Source organism: Kwoniella dendrophila, chromosome 2, assembly GCF_036810415.1.
Source record: "Kwoniella dendrophila CBS 6074 chromosome 2, complete sequence".
In the NCBI taxonomy this organism is placed as follows: Eukaryota; Fungi; Basidiomycota; class Tremellomycetes; order Tremellales; family Cryptococcaceae; genus Kwoniella; species Kwoniella dendrophila.
Window position 1 is genome coordinate 371,607 of NC_089477.1, and position 20,262 is coordinate 391,868.

The 20,262-nt window shown below is 38.6% G+C and overlaps 6 protein-coding genes across 6 annotated transcripts; 2 read left to right on the top strand and 4 right to left on the bottom strand.

Moving 5' to 3' along the window:
- Positions 1-107: 107 nt before the first annotated feature.
- Positions 108-2,174, bottom strand: L201_001565 (uncharacterized protein; the record flags this gene model as incomplete). Its single annotated transcript, XM_066217354.1, has 7 exons — positions 108-485; positions 537-934; positions 991-1,522; positions 1,588-1,768; positions 1,838-1,945; positions 2,011-2,029; positions 2,084-2,174. The coding sequence occupies 7 exons, from the start codon at positions 2,172-2,174 to the stop codon at positions 108-110; spliced, it is 1,707 nt and encodes a 568-aa protein (XP_066073451.1).
- Positions 2,175-3,506: 1,332 nt separating this feature from the next.
- L201_001566 (uncharacterized protein) lies at positions 3,507-7,615 on the top strand (the record flags this gene model as incomplete). The annotated part of the gene is made up of 5 exons (XM_066217355.1): positions 3,507-3,758; positions 3,838-5,232; positions 5,291-6,473; positions 6,553-7,098; positions 7,218-7,615. 5 exons carry the CDS (start codon positions 3,507-3,509, stop codon positions 7,613-7,615), a joined length of 3,774 nt encoding a protein of 1,257 aa, XP_066073452.1.
- A 321-nt stretch (positions 7,616-7,936) lies between these two features.
- Positions 7,937-10,695, bottom strand: L201_001567 (uncharacterized protein; the record flags this gene model as incomplete). The annotated part of the gene is made up of 2 exons (XM_066217356.1): positions 7,937-8,158; positions 8,320-10,695. 2 exons carry the CDS (start codon positions 10,693-10,695, stop codon positions 7,937-7,939), a joined length of 2,598 nt encoding a protein of 865 aa, XP_066073453.1.
- A 2,106-nt stretch (positions 10,696-12,801) lies between these two features.
- L201_001568 (uncharacterized protein) lies at positions 12,802-16,596 on the top strand (the record flags this gene model as incomplete). Its single annotated transcript, XM_066217357.1, has 17 exons — positions 12,802-12,968; positions 13,058-13,098; positions 13,181-13,244; positions 13,306-13,330; positions 13,397-13,968; positions 14,027-14,172; positions 14,233-14,361; positions 14,418-14,479; positions 14,529-14,612; positions 14,672-14,706; positions 14,758-14,834; positions 14,891-14,904; positions 14,957-14,995; positions 15,056-15,119; positions 15,171-15,253; positions 15,305-15,558; positions 15,618-16,596. 17 exons carry the CDS (start codon positions 12,802-12,804, stop codon positions 16,594-16,596), a joined length of 2,835 nt encoding a protein of 944 aa, XP_066073454.1.
- Positions 16,597-16,870: 274 nt separating this feature from the next.
- L201_001569 (uncharacterized protein) lies at positions 16,871-18,418 on the bottom strand (the record flags this gene model as incomplete). The annotated part of the gene is made up of 1 exon (XM_066217358.1): positions 16,871-18,418. One exon carries the CDS (start codon positions 18,416-18,418, stop codon positions 16,871-16,873), a length of 1,548 nt encoding a protein of 515 aa, XP_066073455.1.
- A 659-nt stretch (positions 18,419-19,077) lies between these two features.
- Positions 19,078-19,655, bottom strand: L201_001570 (uncharacterized protein; the record flags this gene model as incomplete). The annotated part of the gene is made up of 2 exons (XM_066217359.1): positions 19,078-19,134; positions 19,227-19,655. 2 exons carry the CDS (start codon positions 19,653-19,655, stop codon positions 19,078-19,080), a joined length of 486 nt encoding a protein of 161 aa, XP_066073456.1.
- Between the last annotated feature and the right edge of the window lie 607 nt (positions 19,656-20,262).

Sequence of the window (20,262 nt, forward strand, 5' to 3'; positions counted from 1 at the left end):
TGGAATTTGCTGTCCCGTGAGATTCTCAGTAGGATATAAGTAACATGGCCGTGGCACAATTCATGAAACTTGATTGCGATTGTATATAACAAAAAGTATCAAGTTATCTATTCACCATCCTCAACAACTTTTTCGCCCTTATTATCATCAACACCTTCCCTTCTCTCTTCTTCATCACTCATCAATTTAGCAGTTTCTTCTCTATCTTCTTCTGGTACTTCCTCCAATTTGATTAAAATTCTATGTATAGCTTGACCAGGACCTAAAGGGAAGTCTATTTGAGATGTTGGGAAGTGCAATGTATGAGTCCTCATTTGAGGTGGTTCCGCAGTTGATTTGGCTGGAGGTTCAGGTAAATGGAATGCTGGAATCAGCCATGCCCAACCAAGTGGTACAGATGCAAGATGGAATTTCATCCTGAATTCTCTTGAACGGTCAAGGATGAGAGATTGATGCGAGGGGGTCAAATGATGCACAACATAGTCCTATAAGATGATCAGCCATGCTACTGATGAAAGGATGGTTTCAACACTCACTTCATGGTCCTCCGGCAACGCTAACTTAGTGTCGTCATCTACAGCTGAAGCCACCATTTTTCCACAACTTCTAAACATTTTATGGGTATCAAAATGACCTTCTCCGCCTACACCACCCCAAGTGATCTGACCCCCTACACCTTCTCCCGTACCTCCTCTGGTCTTGAGCTCTTCTACATATTCATCATCGTATCTAGCTACTGATGCCCACGCTTTACCTTGACCTGTTCCGCCAGAACCGCCAATCACAAGGGATGCTAATGGTTTCTGCCAGCCTGATGGCGGATGAAGAAGAAGAGTGATGGAGACTAGGCGAACTCGAGCGGATTTAGGTGATGTGTATGCTGGTGGAGCTTGATTGTTAAACAGTAAATGGATATATCTACACCACCGTCGCTCTTCAAACAATATTAGCGGACAAAGACACCTCAATTTATCGCTTATAGCAACTTACGACTAGGTATAGAAACACCTCTACCTGTACTAGTAGGTTTCATCCTTCTACTTGAATGCAATTTGAAAACTTCGTCAACTCTACCATCTTTTCTATCTTCTTGACCTTCTTCACCTGGTTTACCTTCATCTCCAATATCGATTGGATAAGGTGGATTAGTATCAACCTGGATGTTGATCGAAGGTGTTGGAGAAGGATTTGATAAAGTTGTTGTAGATGAATTTGTTGATCTTGTAACCGGCGCTACGTTGATTCTTTCTGAATGCGCAGGTGTAATTGCTCTACCTAAATCTGTTTGACTCTCCGTTTCTGTCATTTGTACCCCTGTTACATCTCTTCCTGAAGCAACATATACCCATCCTTCTCTATCCTCTTCAGGTGGAGTGGAATTGACCGAATCAGTTTTCCCTTTCTCTCGAGCTTCCAACCGTTGCTTTAGCTCTTTATGGGTGTATGATCTGTCAAGTTGTGGTATTGGAGGTAGATCAGGCAAGGATAAGAGGTAAGAACATAAAAGTGTACCAGAACGGCCCTATACATATCGGTCTGGTTAGCTAAAGGCAATAAGGTAGAGCATATGAGATACATGTGACTCACTTTTCCAGCTTTACAGTGTATGATTGCTACTCGTTCCGAATCTCCTTCAAGCCAAGCTGTCATTTCCCTTACAGCAAGAGGCAAAAGTGGGAGAGGTGGAGGATGATGATCTGGGAAAGGATATCTTGACACTCGTCCATGCATACTCTCAGGTGAATACGCATTTTCATACAGAGGACATCTGCACCGAGATGATAGATTATAGAGTCAGACACAAAGCTCATCAAGTGGAAAGCAGACATCAACTCACAAGTTCCATATCCACCATTTCTCACCGTGTCTGGAATTGATGAATTTTAGAACATCACGTCTTCTATTTCTGTACAATCCCGCTACACCGACAGCTGGGTAGCCCATGCTATAAAGGATAATATGAGCTAGGTGATCAAAAGGTAATGTAAATTGAAGATATCATAGCCTTACATGATGATCCTGTCCGTAACTATATAGGGCAGTCAGCCCAAATACTTAAGGAAACCAAGGTGAATTCACATACCATAAACCAAGTCCAAGTTTACCGCATTGTCGGGATCTATAAATCTAGCCTTATTGCCAGAAACTATCTTCCTAACGTAGTCAAATGACATGGTGGTGAAATGGGTTTTATACTGTTATCGATCTTCAAGATAAATATGATTAGAACGATGGGATGCGGTTTTGAGGATACTAAGAAAATGATTGTTGATGAACTTTGCGATAAAATGAACTTGTGGAGAACATGAAACGGTTAGTATGACGTAATTTGACAGCAACCATGATAACCGCGATAATCATCAATCCGAACCTCATCAAAGCTCCGTCGAATAGACTCTCGAATCTCGTCGCTATCTGATACTATCCCACCACTATTATTTCGGCCTATAGCTCGACGTAGAAATGCTTGCGTGTAGCAGTGGTTTCAGCTAGCCTGATTCTGACCCTCTTTATGCTGAAATAAGCATGTTAAAGCAGGAAAGTTCAGGAAGTCCTCGGTTCAAACCCGAGCGTAAGTTCATACAGGGCATATCTTTTGCTAGATGAGGCCTATGCTTAGTATGCATCATATTGAGACCTTCTCAGAACAACAATATCGAATAATGATGAAGAAAAGGATGTTTGTTTTGTTCAATGAAAAATAGCGTTGTTTCATTTTTTTGGGCGATCAAAACTTCGTTATCAGGGTATAGTGGAAACAGTTACGTTATTTACCGAATTTAGGTTTATTTATACCTTTGACCGCCACGTGGCTCTCCACCTTTTGAGCGATACGCGTTTGATGTCTTGTTATTCATTGCCTGATTGCATTACAGAGATCAGACGTTGGATGATAGCCATAAGATTATCTATTCATGTTTCTACATTAGAATAGAGCCTCTCAACTACCATCGGCGTCACTGTATACTGATAGGATAACCTGGATAGGAGAAAAGCCAAACCCATACATTGTCATGCGAAGGCGGTTCACCATTTTCAACGGTATCTAATATCACGCTTGGGCCTCCTCCTTCACCCTTTTGTCAATACCAAAACAACATCCGAGGATTTGCATAACAACAATAATCAACCATTCTCCTTGCATACCTTCTAGAAACCCAGTGAAAAATTCTCTGCCTTGTTCAGCGGTACACCTTCATCGGTTCTGCTGTTTATAAGCTATAGTCCGCTACCTCAATTCCCTCAGAACTCCTAGCTATATAGAATCCTGCTGCACTACCTGATACAAGATAAACTTCCTTTGTGCATTTTCAGAACGGAGAAAAACTAGACATCGCTGCACCTCAAGTTCACCAACGCACTTTATCTTGCATAAAATTGGTGATAGAGAATGGATAATAGGTAAGCTATATCTACTAGATCTCGCTTCGACATCTGACTGACATGTGGATGTAATACAGCTTTTTTGAGTGTCAACGGAATAACGAATTAACCTCTCCAGCAAAATGTCTCCATCTACTATACCGAATCGTCTGAACGCCCCGATGTCATCTTATCCTAATGTTTCGCCTAAAAGTTCAAGCTCCAGATCAAGGCCTTCTCCACATGGTTCACCACAAACAGGTCAACCTTCAAGTCCTCGTGCTTCACCTAGAGCAGGATCGTCTGGTACAATAGATATTGAAGCTGTTATAAGATCCAATGGTGGAGATGTTAGAAAAGCATTAGAAAGTATGCTATCTGAGAGGAATAACTTAGTAGGTGCATCAATTATAGCTGATTCTGATCCCCTTAGTTGTTATGCTAATCACGCATATGTGATATTGTTATCTTTAGCAAGCGCAAAATACACAATTATGGAAGTTGATAGAGAAACAGCGTACCCAGTGTGCCAATTTAGCATCTGATAATGATAGACTACGGCAAGATAGAGAGAAAGCCAATGAGAAGTTATCAAATGCTGGATTAGAAGCTGTTAATGGGAATAGTAAACGGATACCAAACAGTTCAAGCGCTATCGGATTAGGATTAAAAGCTGAACATCCTCAAATTAGAAGACATAATTCTGATCGCGATGATACACCAACTAAAGCTTCAGTAAGACAAAATAGTATTCCAGATAACTCAGCGCCTTCTTCACCTGCTCAACAGCAAACTCCTTCCGGTCTTCTACCTTCACCGATACCGGATAAAAAGATGAGAAGAGAAAGTAAAATGACGTTTCCACCTGAAGTTAGTACATTTATGACTCTAGCTGATTCACCTAGAGATATTCAGCATACCATACCAGGAATGCCACCAAGTAATAGTTTCAATACTCTCAGTCCAGCTTCACAATATTCAGCAAGTCCTAGTGTAAGTGGTCGAGAAGAGATTGGAGTTGTACCACCACCATCTTCCAGAGCATTAGCAGCTACAACTGAAACATCGGAAAAACCAAGACCAGCGGAACAGCTGTCATCTATACCTGAAAGACCACCACCCCGTTCATCTAGTGTAAAATCGCCTCCACCAGATAGAGAAATTACCAAATCACCTGTTCAGTCATTAACTGATTCAATGTCCGCTACCATGTCTTTAGAAGAACCAGTACGAGCATCGTTCGATTCCTCACAACCTCGAAAATCCCATGACACTACCCCTCGACCTTCTTTAGAACCTCAAGTTCAACCTGAACCTAGTACGTCAAGACCATCAATAAGCGAGAATCGTTCACCACGTCCGCGCATGACACCAGCTTTACTTTCATATTCACGAATCACCATCCCAAATAGTACAGTCTTCCCCAATAGTAGTGGGAGAGATGTCTTATGTTTCATCGTAGCAATTACTGCTCGTCCACCTAATGCACAACCTATAACGTGGAATGTAGCAAAACTATTCAGCGCTTTCTTAGATCTAGAAACAAATATCAAAGCGAAGTCGGGTAAAAGAACGAAAGAATGGAAACAAATGGTAGCACCCTTACCTGAAGGTAGGGCATGGAAAGATTTCGCACCTAGCAAGATCGATCAAAGGAAACATGCCTTGGAAGCTTACCTTCAATCATTACTCGTTGCCCCGATTAGCGATAAATCAGATTTATGCAATTTCTTAAACAGTGACCATGTGAAAGCTAAAGCAGAAACCGCCAGAAAAGAAGGATATCTCACAAAGAAAGGAAAGAATTTCGGTGGATGGAAGACTAGGTATTTTGTGCTAGATGGACCAGTTATGGAATATTATGAATCGGTAAGTGAAATCTTAGTCAAGTGGTGTGATGGGATGTTTAGCTGATAGCTTGCCATAGCGTGGGGGCACTCATCTTGGATCGATAATTATAACCAATGCACAGATAGGACGGCAAAATCGTCCAGCTGAATCTACGGATGAAAGGAACTTCCGACACGCTTTCCTAATCATAGAAACAGCCAAACGAGGGACCACCAATAGACATGTTCTATGTGCTGAGAGTGATATGGCGAGGGATAGCTGGATCGAAATGCTGGTGAGATATGTGGATCCTGAACCCTCTCCGCCGGCGGTACCTCAGCCTACTGCACCTTCGACTTCAGCGTCCTCCTCTGGTCCAGGCTTGATGAGAAAGCGAAGTCAATTACGAAAGAACAGTAAAGATGTGGTCGTCACAGCAGCACAACCAATGTCGAGTTTAGGGTCCGAATCAAAGTTCTCAGGAGCTCCATCGCCAAGCTTGATTAATTCGATAGAATCTCAAAAAGCTATACATAGTAGCCAATCAACCTCTTCTCAAGGTTCAAACCCATCTATATCAACTCAATCGTCTGGATTACCTCAAACACCTACACAAGATTCTCGATCTATCATATCGCAACCCGTCAAACCATCCCATCAATCAAGCTCATCTCACGGCAGCGCACCTACAACGATGGTAACCAGTCCTTCAACTGATATGTTATCTTCTTCCCCACCTACAAATTCCGATCCTACACCTCGAGCAAATAAAAGACAAAGTATGATGCCTGGTCGACCATCATATTCACCTGCTTACCTAACCAGTTTATCTAATCAAGGTTTGAATGCACCACCTGGAATGAATGCAAATATCAGTGCTGAAAAAGAAAGAGAAAGAAAAGCTAAAAGTAGAGGATTTTGGGGATTTGGTGGGAATAAAACACCTGAAAAGATATCAAGACCTGTTTTTGCTGTTCCACTTACAGAATCTATTGCTGTAGCTTCAGTAGCTAATTTACCAGCTATAGTATTTAGATGTATAGAATGGTTAGAAGCTAAAAAAGCTGAACAAGAAGAAGGAATATATAGATTAAGTGGTAGTTCAGCTGTCATAAAAGGATTGAAAGATCGTTTTGATGCTGAAGGCGATGTCAACTTATTAGCTGTAGATGAACATTGGGATCCACATGCTATAGCTGGGCTGCTCAAAACTTTCTTAAGAGAATTACCTACTAGTTTACTTACGAGGGAATTGCATACTAGATTTTTGGCTGTTATGGGTGAGTAAGGGTTTTACTATTACCATAACGAAATACTGCAAGGATAAGGATTAATCAGATATTTTTATGCTTGAAATAGATCTAATCGAATCATCAGCTAGAGTGATTGAACTATCTAGATTGGTTTCAGAATTACCCCCACCAAATTATGCTTTATTGAGATCATTAACAGCACATCTAATTTTGATTGTTAAAAATTCAAGTTTAAATAAAATGACTTTAAGAAATATTGGTATAGTATTTTCACCTACTTTAGGTATACCTGCAGGAATATTTTCTGAGTTAGTGTCAAACTTTGGTAAAATCTTTGATGATGATCCAATTGAAGAAAATCAATCTGTGTTAGTTGAAGGAGAAGATCAAAATTCTATAAAAGAAGAATTATTGATTGATGAAAACGAAACTAATTCAATCAATTCCAATATCTCAAATTCACATTTACATTCATATTCCAGTAATCGAAATAATAATAATAATAATAATAATATGCTGAGAATAAGAGAAAATAAATCAGAAGAAATTGAAGATATGGAAGAAACAATAAAAAGGAAAAGAAATTCAATGTTATATCAAGCTGGCGGTACTGATATTATGTTAGGTTTGAAAGGTAGAGCTTTAGATCCATGTAAGTGTTTACGGTGTCCAAAATTCTCTCTTTACCTTTCAATTCCTTCACATACATGCATGCAATGGAAAATACAGTGTGGTGCCGACTAACGAGATTGACTTTATGATTTACATCAGCCAATGACGACTCCGCCTCTGAATTATCAAATGATGATTTGGATTCATCAGATTTACATTCATTACCTTCTTCAGATAATTTATCCTTAGCGACTACGTCGACAACCTCAAATACGAACAATCTAACGCCGAAACCATCGCATACTCATACATCTTCTTCTGGAAATTATACCACAAGACAACCTAAATCAGCATCAAGAGCAAAAGAAAGAGGTTTAGCTGTCGAAACGAATACTTCCCCTCCGAATGGTATCAAAAACAACAAAGATCATCCAATCTCGCCACATCATTTGGAGTCAAAGAACGGATCTTCAGGATTACCAGTCTCACCCACTAAGAAGAATAGTTCAGGTTCTTTACCTAGTCCAAGGAAAGACAGACAGCTTTCTGTCTCGTAAGGGGATTTGAAAAAATTACATGTAAAATAATTCAGTGATCAAAGGAACATATTGCATCGTTTCGCATACGGGGATATTGACGACGCTACAAGATGGTTTGTGGACAAGAATATAAGGAGTTGTTATTTGGGTAATTTTAGATAAATTTGATATAATATATAAGGTATGATCATAAATTAGGATGAATTCGAACGATATTCAGATCAACTTTCACAGGAAATGCGAGCAGTGTTTTTAACAATATGAAGGTTTCACTAAATTATCTGTTTATTCTAATCTACATATTTCTCATAGGCTAATTTCACAATTTGAAGACGGCTCTCATATCCAAGGTCTCAAAGGAGTATTTCTTGTGTTTGATAATGGGAATCTGATTATCGGTTGATCGTATGATGTTGGTACAGTCGCGAAACGGTTATAAGGTGCAAATCTAACTGAGCCTTGTCTTCTCTGTGGGAGGAAAGGTTGTGATTGTGGTTGAGTATAAGTTTGGGATTTATTATGGGAATTATGATTTATTGGTCCCTGCGTATACCCTGAAGACTAGATCATGAAAAAGAAGTCGGGAGAACGTTAGCTGCGAAATCTCAATCTCTATTTCTACTAATAAATACTGTGATAGATGACTAAACGAGATGGAAAAAGATATACAATGAACAATTTCAAGCCGAAATCCAAGTCAAAGCCAAAAAGTCAAAACTTACATTACTACCTTTGATCCCATCATTGTCATCATCATCATCGGAAGAAGAAGAAAAATCGATTTGCTTTGCTTTTGTCTTTTTCGTTTTCAGAATTGATGGAGGATTTTTTCTAGGTTGACCATTCTTTAAATTAAATCCAAATTTAGGTAAATCATTTATATTTTCTGAAACTTTGGTTAAAATATCTAATTTTGGTGTTTCTTTATCGAGGTTTAAAACAGTTGACCAATATTTGAAAGTTGATTTATCTTTATGAAATTCAGTCTCAGTCAATGGGTTATTGGTATTGGCTACATTCGATAATAAAGTTAATCCGTTCGATTGCCTTTTTGTTAAAATGGGCTGTTCCCGATTTTGTGGATGAGGGGAAACAGGAGTGCTTTGTGGAGTAGTAGAGGTAGAAGGAAAGGCTACCGATCTACAAGGTGGTCTCCAGTATTTGTATTTTGGTTTTTCCAGAGTGTTTGAACTTGGTATTGGTATTATTGATGTTTTCGTATTTTTTTCTTGACCGTTTAAGATTACAGCTGAAGTACTACCGCCAGGACTGGTCAAAGTTATAAGAGGATTGGCTTTAGACTTAGATTGATTGTTCAGATTATCTTGATTGGTTGTGGGTTTGACTGCTTCATCTGCTTCTGTTACTTTTTCATCCCCACTATACATAGCATTAGCAGGCACATCTGAGCTGGATCGCCTCACTGTCGTCAAGAGTCTATGTCCTCTCCTTCCACTATCTTCTTCAAGTAACTTTATGGCTCTTTCGGGATGGGTTCGATTAATAGTCTGGAGAACCTGTTTCGAAGGAATAGGAGTACTTTGGCGAGGTGTATGTGCAGGATCCATACTCTCGTGTATATCCTTTGGCGGTAGCTTGGTAGCGTCATCAGGGATTGAAGTGAGATCTTCATCAGGTTTGGCAGATTGTTGAAGCTCTGATCTTAAGAAGGCATCCAGAGGAATGTCGAAATCACCTTCTCTCATCTTTGATCGCTCATAATGTAAACAGTCCTCTTTCGCTATATGCATATCTGTATCGCATATCTCTTCATCTACCTTTTTTGGGTTTGGTGCCTTGCCCTCTGGACATTCCTTCTGCGACGATTCTTCTTCAACTTGCGTTTCATCATCTTGCTTAGTGGATTTGAAACGCTGTTTATCTTCAGTATCATCGTTGGATCCTATCTGGGTGGATATTTTCCCTTTATCTACTTCGTCTTCGTCTTCCCCAAACGGATGATAAGGCTCTGGCGTCCCAGCCAGGTCTCTTATTTCATATGCATCTTCCACCTGAAAAGGTTCAACGTTTTTTGATGGAGACCACAATTGGGAAGAAGAAGAAGATTGATATTTTGAAGCATTGAAAGGTACATTACCTACTTCATTCAAGTCAATTTGATCTCGTACCCAATCATCATGAGCATTGTCTTCTTGATATAAAGTTCTTTCTTCCTTTTGTGCATCATGAAAATCTGAATAACTACCGATCTCACATTGTTGACTAACATTGTCTTCAAAATCAGCCAAAGTAGAATCTTCTTCCAGATCATGTTCGGATAAACAACTTAGTTCAGAACCGCCATCTGTCCATCTAAATCTTCTCAAATCGTTATTGAACCTCTCAATCTTATCCATTTGAGCGAAATTAGATGCAGTTAGGGAAGGGAAATCATCTGATTCATTTTGGCTCAATGTATCTTCCTTTTCTTCTTCTGGTTCATCTTCTGCTGTTACTATAATGAATGTTTTCGCTTTTCCTGGCGTCTTTCTGTATACAGCTGAATTTGAGCTTGAGGTGGAAGAAGAATCAATTTCATGTTTTGCACTTTTCCCTTGTCGTATAGCTGGAAATTTCTTTTGTTGCCAGCCTAGTGGTCTCCAGCTTAAAGATGATGAGTCGTATGAAGTAGACGAATTGTCTGAAATTGACACGTCCTTAGAACTCGCTTCAGACATGTTTTCCGATTCCGAATCATGAATAACTCGACGTTTCTTGACACATTTAGCATTTTTAGCTTTAGATAATCGAGTTACTGTTTGTTGTGCAGTTGAAGCCACTCTCTTTCTCTTGTTGATGTCGATCTTCTGAGCTTCAAGATTGGCATCGTTTTCTTGTAATGTGATCCTTTTGGACCGTCTTTTCACTGAAGGAGCTTGAGAGACTTCCACAGTGCTCCTATTTCTACTGGGACGCTTAAGTCGGGCATCATATTTAGCCACTTCCTTGACATCCGGGAATAAAGCTTTGGTATCTGAATTCATAGCTTTCTGTCTTCTTCTTCGGGAATTTTCATCATAATCAATGGGAGTAGGATTAGTCTTGGATCTGGTACAATAAGCTCTTCCTTGGGATTGTGTGGGACGAAGAGGAGGCATGATGACTATTTTCTGGTCCTTTAATTGATCAAGGTAGAAAAGACAAGTTGTTTGGAGAATATAGTAAATATACGTAAGTGAAATAGAGGCTGACAAGAGTTGCGTTATCAAGGAATACTAAATGGTAAGAAGATCAATTCAAGAATGATCAAATCAGATATTGAAAAGCCAAGAATGTGGGAAAGAAAGGTGAAAGAGAGGAATTTGGATGATATTGGAATAGAAGGAAATGTAGAAGAAAATGTGAAAGCGAAATCAACTCTCATGAGTATCATTGGTAATCACGAGTAACTCCTACATCTGAATCTGAATGAGACGATCCGTGCCATACCATTCCGAACACTTCGAGAAATGCCACATCTACTTCATAACCTTTTACACAAGCAAAGCGAGACGGTGATGAATATCTCATGTCTTTCACTCTTTTTCAAGACCTTTCCTGAAGGAGGATGTCCATCTCTACAAGCGTAAAAGAGAGAATTTACAGGAAAGATCTCAAGGTGAGAAATCGAGATTGAGGCATTTCTTGATATCTCTGAATCGCTTGTCTGAAAGACGTATTTTTGGCTGTCTATCAGTATAGTTGACAATAGAATATGTGCTTTTTGCTGATCGAGTTAACGTAGCCAGAAAATATTGTGACCTATAGGGCGTACGGAATAAGCGAGCTTATCAGTTATTTGCAATGAATACCAATATAGGATACTGTCAAAATAGTTCTTTTCATGATGACGGGCATAACCTCGGTAGTATCATAAGCATACCATAAAGGATTGCTCAGTGTGTGATCAGTCTTCCCATTCCGAATTTCTAAGTGTTTGCTGATGTTGATGAGATATGGTTATGGCGGATGGAAGGTGCCATAGTAGACACAGACGCAGTCGTTCGGGGTGATGCGATGATGTTTCTACGCGCCTGAATGATTGTATTCGTTAATATCTACGTTCGACACGATCCACTTGAGCGATAATCCTGGTTTCCCCATTCTTGCATGTAGACTGACAAACCTTATTTATCTGATAAGAATATTGCACGAATGTTATACCGAGTATGTATCGCCTCTTTTACCGTTTTTCTTCCACCTTTGTTTCTGTTAACATCTTGGTGTCTCGCTTGGTGAGATGTCTCCTTTGCTCTACGTCAGTGTTTCGAGTAGATAAACCATCACCTTTCATTTCTACCAAAAGATAGTTTCGCCGAATAGAAGAGATCACATCATTATTATCCACGATTACACGTTCTTGTTCTTCTTTTTCTTCATTGCTTTGTTCAATTCCGAATAAAACCAAACAATCTTTCCGAATTTCTAGTCAGGTCAATGGCGAAATATCATACGGAGATACCTATAAATATAATAAAGATATTTAGGTCAATCTAATGGATTGATTGTGTGTTTATCTTTCTAGTTATCCACCCCCTTTTCAAGTTGATACCGGACTAAATAGACGCGTTTCAAGCAAAATAGCCTCTATCAAACGGTCATACCCGACATTAACCATCAATTCACATCAACAACTAATCAACATTTTCCCCATCAAACAGTTATTTGTTAGCGTTTTAAACACCTTGATAACATTACTTTCTTGGGTCAACTGCATATTAACATAAAACTCAATAAGGATAAGTTGAACAAGGAAAAATTTTGTGGATGCATCTTCGATCAATAAATATAAGACCCAGAAAATATTTACTTATTATTTGTAGTTTGTTTTGACTAACCTGATTCCTCAAAGGATATCTATCGATAATATTAACATTTTGGTAAGTCCACATTCCGATCAAATGTACATACTAGACTGTACTCGTAGACACATGGTCTCAACGCCTCAAATGATGATGAGCTAATTATACTGTATTTAGATTTGCGCACATACCCATCATTATCATCATTTTCATCAACAACATCCTTTCAATCATTGTTGTTATCTTACAAATACTTATTCATAACTCATATCCCATTGACACACACAGCACCAGTACCAAACCTCACTTGGCGCCACATTGTCATAATATAAGCTTGATTTCTTGCTGTTTCTGCTTACTTATAAAAAACCTAAACCTATAATATACATACTTGCACCATCATAATATCCTGCTCACTACATCATGGCGGGTACTACAATGAAACCACCGCCATTACCCTTACCTAAAGCTGGAAATGAGGAAGGAGGAAGTAAAACAATGAATGGAAATACTAGACAGACAAATGGAGTTAAATCAGGAGAGAAAGAGAAAACCGGTAGACAAAGCTTTAGTTGTGCGGAATGTCGAAGGTGAGTCTATAAGAACCCAAGCCTTTTGTAAGACATATAACGATCATGTCAAATTTCCCTACTAATATGCTTGTATATCGCTCTAAAAGGCTCAAGCTGAAGTGCTCGAGAGAATGGCCTTGCTCGTCTTGTGAGTTCTGACTAGCTCTTTCGACTTCCATTGTAGCCCTTAGCAGATAGCGAAAACATTAAGCTAACATAATGTAACTTAGGTGTGAAACGAGGTTGTGCGCAAATCTGTCCGAATGGAGAGATGCGTACGGGTAAAGGGAAGAGGTCAGCTATGTCTCGTTTATATTTGTCCAGAATCTACTACTGACCTGTTTTATGTCCATAGATTGATACTTGCAGATACAGCTGAGGTGAGTGTGCGATGAAGCTTCTGTTTTCTTGGGTGGCAATGCAGAAGATATTAACAGAATGTTTAGCTTCATCAACGTATATCACTACTTGAAGTTGCACTAGCTCAATCACATGCCAAGACTAGCTCGACGGCTCACCCACTCCTGGAATCACCTTACCTATTTTCACCTCGTGATAACAACTCTCGGCCGTATCCTCCTCCATCAACCATCAAAGAGGAACAACTAAGCTCACCATTATTTTCAGGAGAAGACGATCTGGTGAAAGGAGCATTTGGTACTCTGACTATAGGAGAGGAAGGGCAAGCGAAATTTGTTGGAAGTTTCGCCGGTAGTGAATACCTTAGAGAAGGCGAAGAGTCAGATGAAGATGATGGGCATCTCCTAACGTCGAGTATACAACTACACACGTCCATCAACACCGCACACACACAATCGACATACATAACTCCACCTTCTACTGCTACTACTCAGGGAAATCAATCCCATCCTTCCATCGACGGTCTTGGTCTTCAGTTCAACTCGATTAATGGAGGAGATAATCAGCTTAGTCTAGATCAGTTGAAAATGGAATTACCAGATTATGAACTAGAAGGAAGGGCGCTGGTCGATAGCTATTGGGAGAATGTGAATTGGCAGTAAGTCTTTCTGATGTTCATGTTTCTTGCTTATAGCAACAAACTGATTTCGCCTCAGATATCAACCGATTCCAAGATCAATGTTCGAAAGCGATCATATCATGAATGCCTACGATTCAACTACTCCACCTAACGCACACAAAATGGCATGCGTATTCCTCGTCATGGCTTTAGGTGCTATGTTCGACCTCAATAGACCTCCTTGTAAGTTTAATCATACATGAAGCACAATATTGGTGGAGGATATACTGAGTTCCGATGTAGTTCATCCTCGCGGGGAACAGCTTTTCCGCTTCGGTAGATCCTGTCTCAATTTTCTTGGATTAGAGCATGCTAGTCCAGCAACTGTGCAAGCTCTACATCTGATGGGGACCTACATTCTGAACGATAAACGTAAGTAAGGGTAATGCTCGGTTTGTAGTATATGTGGCTGACCTCTGTTTTGACAGGTGGAAATGGAGCAGAAGTTTTTTGGCCAATACTTGGTACTGCTGTCAAGGTGGCTCAAGGGGTGAGTGGTGTTACTCATATAATAGCCGCTTAAGTTAATATCGGTTCAGCTCGGTTTACATAGAGATGGGTCACATTTCGGCTTATTACCATATGAAATTGAAGAAAGACGTCAGGTTTGGTGGGAGATAGTTGTAAGTTCTGCTAACCTACGTAAAAGCTAGAAAGCTCATATAATTACCCACACTTCTAGACATACGACAGGTTGCAAGCACTCTGTTTCGGTCGGTAAGTTGGCATAGAAGTGACACCCCGACCATGACTCACGATATGTTTCAGTCCATGCGCGACCAGTAATAAATGGTCTGATACTAAAATACCAGAGATTACAGAATTTATAGGTGACGAGACTGGATGTGAGTATAGCGATGTTGAAAGAAGTAGAGTAATAGCTGATTTATCCAATTAACAGTCCATCGTGCCAAGGTATGCAATACCTCTGAGAAATGCTGATCCTCCGCTAACATTCTTACTACAGTACAATATGATCACCATGATGGAACGAGTCATTGACGTTGTGAGTTTTCTCTGCAAATTCCGAGGCAAATGTCCACTGAGCTAGAAATTTCCTTCAAAGCAAACCCAAGCCAGCGCAGTCTCGTATAACACCGTCATGCAGCTAGACTCGGAGCTGAGAGAATGTGAGTGTCACATATTATACTGATAATCTACGCTGCTAATATCCCCAATAGTCAAGCAGAATCTACCAGAATTGTTGCTGCCCAATGTAGCTATTCAAGATCTTCCACTTGATCGCGATGTAGATCCTCATTTGGTGAGTTAGCGAAATAAACACAGCAGGGGTGTCACTAAGATCGTCTTACAGGTCATACATCGTTTGAGTGTCAGGCTACAAGTCGCACAAATGCGACTTCTGCTGAATCGCCCGCTCTTTGCTAGAGCTTTGAAAGATAATCCGGAGGATCCATCAAGCACTAAGCTTGGGCCTAGTTTTATCGCCCTTTTTGAAAATGCACAAGAAATCGTTCAACTTGTCAAGACTTTGGTTATCTATCATCCTTCTCTTGTGGCTAGGTGGTGGTTCTTCTGGTTCCATGCCTTCTCAAGTGCGGTCTGCCTGTGAGTCATGCTATCAGTAACTCTTTCAGACATACGTGTAGCTAACGAGGTATATATAGAGCCGCAATTGTCATTCGTGCCCCTACATGTGCTTTCGCTAGCCCCTCTTATCACTGCATGTCAATCGTTTGTGACATCTCGGCAGCGGCTCGTGAAGGATGTAGAGCAAAGAAAGGATTGCCAATCCTCCTTCGACTGCGAAAACGCGCTCATGACGCTTTGTCAGCAGCTACAAAGTCCAAAGTTGAAAACTCAAGCAGTGGTGGTACGCCCGAAGAAGATGATCTGAGCCACCTGACTGGTTCTGCCAAGCTTAGAAGAGTTCAAGCTCCTTTACGAAGACGATCGCCATCTAGTCCTGGCAAGGGAAGTGGTTTTATCGGAATCAACGGGGATGGTACTCCCTCTCCACAATCCGGTGCTTCGGTAGCTACTTCTGCAACATTAGCTGAACCAGGAATGTTTGAAGGAATTGTGCCTACTTTCCCTGGTAGTTCTATACCGGCATATTCGATCGGTCAACCACTTCAAACTCCAAGTACATGGGTATCAGATGATCCAATTAATCAATATATCAATTCGGATGTTAGTCCGCTCGCCTCTATGTCATCTCTGGCAAATGCAAATGGTTTTAATATCCATTCTGACCAACAATACAACCCAGATTCTTCACCTATTAATGTATATGTAGGTCAACCTGGATCAGTGGGATCCGGGTCAGGTATATATGCGAGTGGAACCAGTCCAGAATACGTTGATATGGATATGTCAATGGCTTTAGGAATGGGATTACCGATAAATAACAATCAAATAGGAGTGAATATGAACTTGGACCTGAATAATCAGTCACAAATGATAGACTATAATAACAACAATAATCTTAATAATGATAATGGTATACCTCAGAATTTTAACGGAAATATCACAGGGAATGGTAACACTCAATTTCAGAATAATGGAAATATAATTTTTGGTAACCAAGGGGATATGTTTGGGTTTAATCTTGAAGAGTTTGTTAGCCAAATGAGTGGTCAATAAATCTCTTGCTAATTATATATATATAATATCGATAATCTGTAACGACCTTTCATGAGTTCATGACGACTGACTTTGCTTTGCTTTCTCCATATAACAATTGTATGGCTATGATGACTTGCATAGATCGAGAGTATCTTGGTAACATCTCCGTTTATAGTTACATAGGCAGTATATTCAGTGTATCGTAATTGTATCTGGTGAATTTATTATCTATCGAAGCGATCTTCTATGCATCTTGTACAAAATAAAACCCCATTACACATGTTTTCCCATTTCATTGGTTTATCTTCATATTCACAAATAAAGCCCATAAACCGAAATCATAAGCTAATCTAAGAGAACCTGCAGCTACGAAAGCTATCCAAAAATTTTCACCTTGAGCTAACCAACCAGTTATAGTTGGACCTACTGTTGAAGATAAAGTTCTTAATGTAGAAGTTATACCATTTACAGCAGTTAATTCATTTGTAGGTACAACAGCAGCTATAAAAGCTGCTCTTGGAGCTTGATCCATATTATTTAAACCTGTTCTAATAAAAAATAAAATTATAGTTAAAACTAAATTATTTTCAGAAGGTAATGGAAATAATAAAACTGCAGCTGAAGATGGAATATGAGTGAAAACCATTGTATTTATTAAACCTAAATGATTAGCCAAAGGTCCTGCAGCTATAGATGATATTGCAGCTAAAAAATATGATATACTTGTTATATCACCTAATAAACTATTTGATAATTTATATTTTAATGATAAATAATATGTCGTTAATGCATATCCTACCATACCATCTGCTAATGTGTCAACAGCAAGTAAAGGCCATAATTTGAACATTACACTTCGTGTTTGTTGACTAATTTGTGATAATCTTGATGACCATTTTGAATCTGACCTCGAGCTGATTGTATCACCATTAGGCGTAGTAGTAGGGGGATTAATAGTGGAAGTGGAAGATAATGGTATGTTTTCGATTGTCGATGAATTCGATTTGCGATTTCCATCATTATCATCATCATCGTCTTGGTCTTCATTCAATAATCTTTGATTTTCAATGATTTCTGAATCTTCTTCGTCCTTTAACTGTTGTTTCCCATTTACATTTGGATTCACTTCTGTTCTATCACTTAACAGTAAAATACAGATCAAACCGATTGTACCATTAATAACGTATAACCAAAACATTGTATGATAAGCTCTAATATTATTCCAATTTGGTTTTTGACTTAGATAATTAACTAATTTACCTGATAATTCAGTACCTATAGCAGAACCTAAAGCTGAAGTCACTACATACCAAGATAAAACATTTGATCTAATTTTTGAATTTTTTTTATTTGTTGTTGTTGTTATATATGATAAAATAGATTCTTCTATAGCTCTAAAAGGACCAAAATCACCACCTGTTGCAGAAATAATTCCAATTATACTTGCAAATAATAAAATATAATAATTTTCAAAATAAATAAATACTAAACCACTTAAAATCATCATAATTGAACCAAATTTTAAAATATTTCTTCTACCTAAATAATTATCTGCAATTAAAGTTAATAAAATGGTTAAAAAAACATCACCAAATAAAGTTAAAGTCATAAATAAACCAATTTTAAAATCTGAAAATCCTAATTCAGAAAAGAATAATGCGATAAATATTCCATTTGATCCATATGCGAACATTCTTGTAGTTCTTGAAATTAAAACTAACCATGAATCTGGTCCTGTTTCCCATAATGATACTAAACCTATTTCATCAAGTATTCTTCCAACAGACCATCTAGAATCACCTCGGTTGACAGGACCTGTAGAAGTTATATCTTCCGACATGACGCTTGATCTATATGTCGTTCTTGAGAAATCGATGACTGATTATGCATATGGAGCGTTGAACGTACAATTCCCTGTCACGACGATGTATATTTTGGTAAATTTTTGGTTACATATTATAGGATATCATTTTGATAAAGATACCAATATGAACAAACATTCTCGAATCAAGCTAGACGCTCAGTGATGTACATCTCTTCTATTATATCATGATATTCTAAAGATAGCATCACATCAGAAATAACAACCTCACCTCATCACGCTGTAACACACTATTTATCGGATATACCCGATTTACGGATATACAATCAACATTACATAATAAAAACGCTTAATCGGTGTTTAGCTGATGATTGAGCATGTGGCGGCAGATGCCGATGTGTTGACTAATAGATTGAAAAAGATATATAGATGTTGATAGAAAGAGAGGTGTGAAAGAAATACATATCATTATTATCAAGTTGCTACTAAATGCGATTTTGTTATAGATCATATGGATGATTATGTATATAAGAAAGAAGGAACGACCTCCCTGATCGGTCCTAAAAAATATATCATACATGTCTTTTCTTCTTTTTCCAAGCTATCGATAAATACTTTTAAGTAAAATCAATCTCATTGAACATCCTAACTCCCTTCGTCAATTTTCAATGAATTGCTTAAAATCCAGGTGGAAGTACACCTTGTTGTTGACCTTGTTGAGGACCACCAAGGAGCTATTATATCACAGAGAAAGGGTTAGCAATAATTCCTAGACAAGCAAGACTAAAAATCGAGAATCAAACGAAAGATATTATAATAAACATACTTGTTGTTGACCTTGAGATTGCATTTGCATTTCTCTTTCTTGTTGAACGATTCTAGTTTCATCTTCAATTGCTAAAGCTAAAGGTAAACCAACTAATAAAGCTGATGTCGAAATCCACCAAGCTAAAGTACCTGTTGATTGAATTGACCATAAAGTCCAAGATTTTGTTGTTTGATAGTTTGAATATAATTTTGATCTGGTTTGTGGTGGGATAATATCTTTTAAAGCTTGTATTCTTTCATATAAAGTTTCATCATTTGGATTAAATAAATCATCTTCATTATCTATTTCTTCTGAAAAATTAGATGAAACTTCTGAATCTGTTTCATAATCTGATTCTCTTTCACCTTCACCTAAACCATTCTTTTCTTCAGCATATGTATCTTGGAAAGAAGATTCATCTTGTACTTCTTCAACAACGACGACCATTTTGGTTGATTTATCTGTATATGTGTATATTAAAAATATTAAAGTTGAATAAGTATATAGAGAAATATGACGAATTTAATGTAAAAAAGTCGGAAACAAGAGGATTCAAGAAAGACGATGTAAAACGGGCAGATGGTTGAAGCTTAAATGAGTGAAAGAAATAAAGAAACGCCCCGTTATGCACGTCACTCGTCATTAAGCAGGATTAAGGTATTCAGTCTCGAGTGTTGACTGAAACTAATCAATCGATCCTACTGCATAATATCAAGTAGCATGTCCGTATTACAAGTGATATCGCCTTACAACAAACCACTACATCATCAATAATGCAGAATATGAGACTAGACTAGACCATCCCCCAAACATACCAAAAACAACAGAACGCAAACATCAAAATCGTTAATACTGAGGTCACCGAAATTCTCAAGTGGTCGAACGATCAACCAATAAATCTAAGCAGTCAAGCTCTTGATCCCTCTCAAGTACCCATGCTGGAACAGATAGATACGATATATTTGTGGATCTCAGAACATAGTAATCTTCCAGTAGATTAGCTATAAATTATATCCGTAAACCAGACAAAAGACCTAAACAGGTACCTATCGAC